This window comes from Triticum aestivum, chromosome 3A, assembly GCF_018294505.1.
Source record: "Triticum aestivum cultivar Chinese Spring chromosome 3A, IWGSC CS RefSeq v2.1, whole genome shotgun sequence".
Taxonomy (NCBI): domain Eukaryota; kingdom Viridiplantae; phylum Streptophyta; class Magnoliopsida; order Poales; family Poaceae; genus Triticum; species Triticum aestivum.
The window spans coordinates 529,955,067-529,962,519 of record NC_057800.1 but is presented as its reverse complement, the minus strand read 5'-3'; the positions used below and the strand labels follow the sequence as shown (position 1 = coordinate 529,962,519).

At 46.4% G+C, this 7,453-nt stretch overlaps 1 protein-coding gene across 1 annotated transcript; it reads right to left on the bottom strand.

The window, feature by feature from the left end:
- Positions 1–860: 860 nt before the first annotated feature.
- On the bottom strand, positions 861–4,959 carry LOC123062057 (ras-related protein RIC2; the record flags this gene model as incomplete). The annotated part of the gene is given in 2 exon segments (XM_044485389.1): positions 861–1,512; positions 4,791–4,959. Coding segments are annotated over 2 exon segments (599 nt in total), but the record flags the coding sequence as incomplete, so codon positions are not given.
- Positions 4,960–7,453: the final 2,494 nt, after the last annotated feature.

Below are 7,453 nucleotides of genomic sequence, written 5' to 3'. Positions count from 1 at the left end.
CAAGCGAGGGCGCCGGCGGCGTGGAGAAGACGGAGCCGATGCTCCTTGTCCCGATCGGAGCCGGAACAGAGACGGCATCGAGCGGGAGGTTGAGCAGAGCCGCAAGAGAGGCCGGGAGGGAGCCCGCAGCAGTGGAACCGGTGGTGGCGGCGCTCGACATGGCGGCGCCGCGATCGGTGGCGGTGAAGGCGGCGGCGGTGCGGGTATTAGGGTTTAGAAGCGGAAGCGATCGTAACCTAGCGTGATACCATGTAAGACAATAAGTTTTGGGGAACCAGCACAACCCTCTAGGGGTGGCTTATCTCATTATATATAATGGTTGTGTTACAATATGTACCATATACGTACATAGGTACAGAAGCTATACATAGTCTAACAAGAACCTACCATTTCACCGATTCAGGTCTTACCAATTGAGTAATAGCAAAAAAAGAATTCAGAGGCCAGTTTGAGTTAACTTACTAGCATGATCTCTTTTGTTTTTTCTCGAGCTATGGGTTCTATTTAAATCTGTTTTTTAATACTGTTGCGTCAGCTTAAGTTCGAACACACACCAATTGCAAATGAAAGATTTCCCGCAAAAAAAATGCAAATGAAAGAACACACACCAATTGCAAATGAAAGATTTCCCGCAAAAAAAATGCAAATGAAAGACGACGCTCGCCAATGGGCCACTGCTAGTGATGGAAATGTTCAATTTTGCCTGTTATAAGTTCGCAGGTTGTTTTTTAGTGTGTTTTCTCTACTTATGCAGGATTCTTGGCCAGCTTGTACTTTCTATTTCTGTCATAATACATTACATGCAGTTCTCCTACACGGTTCTGATAAAAATAGGCAGTGTGATATTGCTCAGATCCTACTGTAAACAAAGTACTCGCAGAATATCATTATCAATCTGACATAAACAGTTTTCAGGTGAAAGCTCATTGTCAATCTGAGATAAACAGTTTTCAGGTGAAAGCTGAACCAGCCTAACCATCACCAGAACTGCAGCAAAATGAGAGAATCAACAAATCTGTTTCGTTGCAATACAAGATACACCAACCAGTAGAAAACGCAACAAATAATAATGCATCTATACCCTAACTCGAGCAGCAGCCGGCTCTCTTCAGCGAAGACACGTCGTCTTTCACATTTATATTCTCCCCTTTGCTTGGGGCAGACGAGCCGTCGTCTCCTGCATCAACCGTCTTCCTGCTCGCAATTCGGTATATCTGAGTCAAAACTTCTGAGAAAGCGTTGTCTACATTTGTCGCGTCTAATGCAGATGTTTCCATGAAGTACAGTGACTCCGCCTCAGCATATTCCTGCCCATCTTCAGTTGAAACAGCCACAAGGTGACGAAGATCAGATTTGTTGCCAACTAACATGACAACAATGCTAGCATCAGTGTGATCTCTCAGCTCTTTTAGCCAGCGTGCCACATTGTCGAATGTAGCACGGCGAGTGACATCATACACAAGCAACGCGCCTACTGCTCCTCTATAATAGGCACTTGTGATAGCACGGTATCTGACAAATGAAGAGAAAAAAATATCAGGCAATCATATAACTGAGCAAAAAAGGGATGCAAAAAATAGGTGCTGCTAGTGACCAGTGTTGATCCCACCAGTCGTGCTAGAAATGATCTACACAAACAGCAATTACGTAAGAGTGAAAATAAATGTTGTGAACATCGAATATCATACAGTGCAGCAGAACTCAGAATGAACAGCACAATCTCTTAGCCAAGGTTTTATTCGGATGTTTTTTGGAAATGGAGCCAAGGTTTTATTCGGATGTGAAATGTCATATAATATACACTTTGTGTGTCAAGGATGAAAGCTTTGTTAATGATGAAACTACAGAATAATTGAATTCATGTGCCAACTGCTAGCGGTGCCACTGATAAGGGCAAGAGACATGGGATGGGCCACACTTTTTCCTCTCCTCTAAAACCAGATAAACAAGACCAACATGGTGGGCTTGAGCAAACAATCCTCAACTTCATAGTCAGTATCCTCAATTAGAGGTCATAGAAGTAACAGTAATGTTCCTTTGGTAAGCATACAAGTCTATCTCTAAGAAGCCAGAGGTAAAGCAGAACAAATGTCTGCAAGTATGAGTCTATATCTAAACAATAATCAAGGTGGCTCGAAGAATAGGAGAGGGGATATTGAACTTACATATCAACACGCTAAACAGAAAATATCCCACAAGTATAACATGAGTCAGACATCATACAAGGGGAAAATAAATCGCTGTAAAAAAAGTAATGATCCACCCTAGCTTATTTTGTATTTTGCATTGGATGATTGTCTCCCATTACAGTTGCATAGCATTCATATCTAATTTCTCAATTTGCAAGTTCCAGTAGCATGTGAGTCATTTTGTTGATGGAAAAAATAAATTTGTGAGACCTGTTTCCTAGTGAACACTTTATTCTCGAGCAGGAATCACATAGCTATCATATTGTCCTATCAATCAGGAAACCCACTGCCTACTCTCGGCTCGGACACAGGTTATAGGGTGAAAACCTGATTGCAGAAAATAAGGAGCAGTATAAATTGCAGCGCTAAGTCTTGATTTGATAGTTTTTCTGCTATGCTTTGTTTACTAGACTACAGATATACATATCCATGAATTGGTTCATCAAGGGAATTCTTGCATCATGATGCATCAAAACCGCTCCTTATTTTCTGCATCCCCTGCTTTTGTGTGACCGTTGTTTCCGTTAATGATGGAAAATGGGGTAGCTCGGTTCCAAAAAAAATATGTTGCTCCTCTAAAGTGGACTCGATGACCTGCTGCTTCAGTTGCTGGCAAGACAGCTAGCTGACCAAAATCATTTGCATCGTACTACAGGCCAGATAAGAGCATCTCTAATAGATGATGCAGACGTAAAAATAACCGAATTTTACAGCACTAAGGCCCAAAAACGGTGCTCCAACAGATGATGTAGATGCAAAAAAAAACCTCACAATTTGCTCCAGATGTAAAATAGGGCATTTGGTGATGCAAATTTGCATCACCAGGCGCCCCTAGCAAAGCATAGCCGTCCGCGCGCACACCCCCAACTGCCGCGCTGAAACTTCCCACCGCCCGCCCGCCTCACGCCGGCCACCAGCAAACCCCATGGACCCCACGGCCACCACTGCCGCTCCACCACACCTTGCCATGGCCACCTCCGCGTCTCTTGCCATTCCAGTTGCCGCCGCCGAAGAAGAAGGCTGCCGCGGCCAAACCACGTGGTGGCGGCTCGAAGCGGCTGCCGCGTGACCCCGCCGCAGCTTCGTCCCGACCGAAAAGATGAAGACGGCCGCAGCTGCTTCTGCTGCTTCGTTGCCGCCGTCGCCCACGGCAAGTACTGCTGCTGATGGCACACCTGCTCCCTGATCACCTCAAGCCCCGCCGTCGGCCGTGGAGGAGGAGCCATCGACGCCCTCGGCCACTGTCTCCAACATGTTCGATGAAATGTCGCAAAGGTAAAAAAACTTCTTCGTTTTTAATTTTTTTTGTCATGTTCACATGAATAGGATGTGAGATTGCGTGTATGTGCATTTGTAGTCTTGATGATGACACATTTATGCGCATGACAAATGTTGTGACCAAAGATTTTGTCTCTCAAGATTTTCCATTGCAAGAATATGATACGACATTTGATGTTGAGAATCTTGGCATGGAAGAGAAGGGTTTTGTTGAGAATGCGAAGGGAAGACTGCAAACTATGTTTTATCTTTATGTTTATGTGCACTTTTGTTTGTTGAATCATGGACTATGTTTGATATGATGCACTTATGTGGAGTTGATGTTGAATTTGACATATTGTTGATTATGTGTGCAATGATCTTGAAATTGCTGTGCTGCTGTTGGCTGCCGTCGTGTTGCTGGCCTATTTTTACATCATCTATTGGCGCGGCTGCCCTATTTTACATCATCTATTGGAGTTGCACGTTTTTGGTAATGTAAAAAAACCACTTTTTGGTGATGTAAATTTTACTCCCACCACTTTTTGGTGATGTCTTTCTATTGGTGATGCACTAAGTTGGGAACCAACTTATGTTGAACAAGTGTAATTATGCCACCACATGATGCAGAAAGCCAGAAACACAGTGATTCGATGACTAAGTTCTACCATGAGAGCTAGCAAGATGAACCCTCTGCAGTGGTCATTTCATCCCCAAGACCACGCCAACAGATCTTCCAATACTTGTGACACACCTTTCCTTCTCCAAGCACACCCCTCGCATGGTCACACCAAGTGTGCTGGTGCACAACCCAACAATGTCACGATGCATCTCTCCACTGATTCATGTATGCACGCCAATAAAAGATGAAACTACAACCACTAGCTCACAACAATGATTTCAACTGCTTGATCCCCAAACCACTAACTTATAGATGTAAGACACGGAAGTCCCAAGCGCTAAATCACAAATGGGCGTCCAATCTACCCTGCAGGAAACAACCAAGTGAAACCCAGACATGAACTGGGATACCCTCATTTGCTATTAACCACTGATTTACTACCCCACTCCAACCCACATCCGTACACACTCTACCAAGATCGTCTAGATTGGCAACAAAAATGCAGCAATCATCCGATTACCAGCATCACCAAACCAATTTGATAGAGCAAATGGATGGCCAAGGGAAGGTAGCATCCTGGTTCCTAAGAAACAGATCATGAAGCAAGCAAAGCAAATCCATACTGGCGAGCATACTACTAATACTACTGCCGATTTGAGCAGCTATTAACGGGAAGCGGCAAGAGGTGGTAATTAAGAGACGGGAGGCAAGCAGGCAGTCACCTCTCCTGGCCGGCGGTGTCCCAAATCTGGGCCTTGACGACCTTGCCGTCGACCTGGAGGCTGCGGGTGGCGAACTCGACCCCGATGGTGGACTTGGATTCGAGGCAGAACTCGTTCTTGGTGAAGCGCGAGAGCAGGTTGGACTTGCCGACGCCGGAGTCGCCGATGATCACCGCCTTGAAGAGGTAGTCGTAGTCGTCCTCCGCCCTGTACGCGCCGCCTCCGCTGCCCGCCATCGCCTCCCTGCCTCGCGGGTCCTGGACCTTCTTCCTCCCCGACCTGCTAGTGCTAGGCTCTGGATCTCGCGGGGTCTGGGTGCAGCGTTGGCGTCGCTGTGAACGACGACGGAGCAGTAATGGGCGACAGCGACACAGTGTGAACTGGCTGCTGCTACGCAGTCGTAATAAATCTGCAATGTTTATTTGGTGCGCTGTTCTTGTGCATGAAAACCCCTGTAGTTTCATGATTTTGTATAAACTGTACCTCAAGAATCAAGATATAGGCCCAGCTCATAATATCTTGAGATGCCAGCAGAGAATGAGAAATAAAACGTATCACTCTCTTCCAAATTATAAAACGTTTTGAATATTTTAATATAGACTACATGCAAACTAAAATGAGCGCACAAACATACTAAAAAGGTTTTATGCACATTTGATTTAGAAAAAGTTAGAATATTTTATAATACGAAATGGAGGGAGTAAGGACATCTCCGCCCGCATCCGTCTGGATCATGGAAGCCATCCAACACTAACCTGTATCGGTCCGGGCGGCGGTCAGAACGTGATTTCTCCTGTAAATTGAAGACAACATGGGGAAGGCTTGCGGGAGTCCGGACACCCATAACATAGGACCCCGACAACCCCGGCCCACCCAATCCTCCCTCTTGGTCTCATTTCCTTCCACTCTGCCCTTCTCCCCCTTACTTTGTATCCGCACCCTTCACCTTCGCCGTCGTTGTTGTCTGTCTCCGGCTGCCACAGAGGTATTGTCGGACGTCTGTAACCAGCAACGCCGCGCCCGCTCGCCGTCCGACAGAGCTTTCCATCCTGAAGCCGTTTGTACACAGGTATACTTCGCCCCATGTCAACGATCTTCATGGCGGACACCACACCCGGCAAGTGTTCGATCAAATGCCATTGAGCTTATTTTCAAATGTTATGTTGTTTTTTAGAGTGCGAAGGATGATGAGCTACTTGACCATGGAGGATAAGTTGTTGTTCGATGCGTGAATGGCCATATCCGCAAATTTCATGGGCAGGAGCAATGAGGAGCCTTCTGGGAGAAAGGGCGTGAAAAGTTTCACGCACGAAAGCATGTTGCGCCCTAAGACATGTACAACATTCAACCACACAATGTGAGGTCGTTGTCGTATCGTTGGCACGCTATCCAGATCATCGCCATCAAGTTTTTCAACGTGGTTCGTCAGCTCAAGGCAAAATGACCATTGCACGCGGCAAAGGACAAGAATGTAAGTTTTACTTTCTCTTGCTCAACTTGTTGGTTGTTCATTCACTCAATGTTGGTCTACATATTACATGTAGCCCGCACGCATCGTCGTGGTATACCACAGGACAGAGGGATGGTCATTTACGCGCATACACTGTTGGATGAAGCTGAAGGAGAGTATACGTGAAACGACATGACCCGTTGATGAAAAACTTTTTGGACACCTAGGATCTAGTTGAATTAGATACATTGTTGTACTAGACTTAATTTGCATGCCATATATGGATGATTTGTGTTGTTTTCTATCTGAACTTTGATAAATATCAGCTGCTTTGCATGAATTTCGCCTAGTTATTTAAAATGTTGTTTGAAATCTATGCGGCTAGCGTTAGATGATATTCTCTTGCATTCGTGTTTGTGTACTGATCCCCTGTTTGAGAACGTGAGAAAATTTACGAATTATCATTGGAGATGTCCTAGATAGTAGCAAGTTTGCGATCATTTAGTGGGACACACAAAGCTTTTGTATCTTCCAACGAAACAAGAGATAAAAAAGTGCCAAAAGGTGTGGCTAACCAAGTAACCAACACATACTTGATGCTCCGTCATGCTATTGTTAAAATATATCACCCGTCTTTCTTCATCAATCCGGACTTTTGAATAAGTGTCGCGAGGAAAATGTTAACGTACCACGCCCAAACTCAAACTAGATCGATCGAACAAAGAACGGGTTGCATCCGTGCACCTCAAATCAAAAGCAAGATGTTTATTGGCCGGCCCCGTGATACATGAATCTACAAGGGGTGCAGCGGGAAAAGTCATTTGCCTTTCGTAGTCTCCGCTCCAGCGCACGCCAGAAAGAGAAGAAAAGCGGCGACGCCTCCTCGTTGGTGGGTGCGAGCGAGCGACCGTGTCCCGCCCCATGCGAGGCGGGGGAGTCCGCGGCGCGCGGGCTCGGCTCGTGATCCGGTCGGCGCGTCGGATCCTGCCTGACGCCGTCGGCTCAAACGGCGCGCGCTATGTCGAGCCCCCGTCCCCGACTCCCCGTCGGTCGTTTTTCTACCGAGGACCACGGCCCCCGCCGTCTGCTTCCCCGTGCATCGGTGAATGCGGCTACAGGGAATGCCAGCGGCACATCCGAGATCCTGCACATGAACACACATCGGACCCCGCGAGCCGAATCAATATCACAGCGCATCCACGGGATCTCGGTT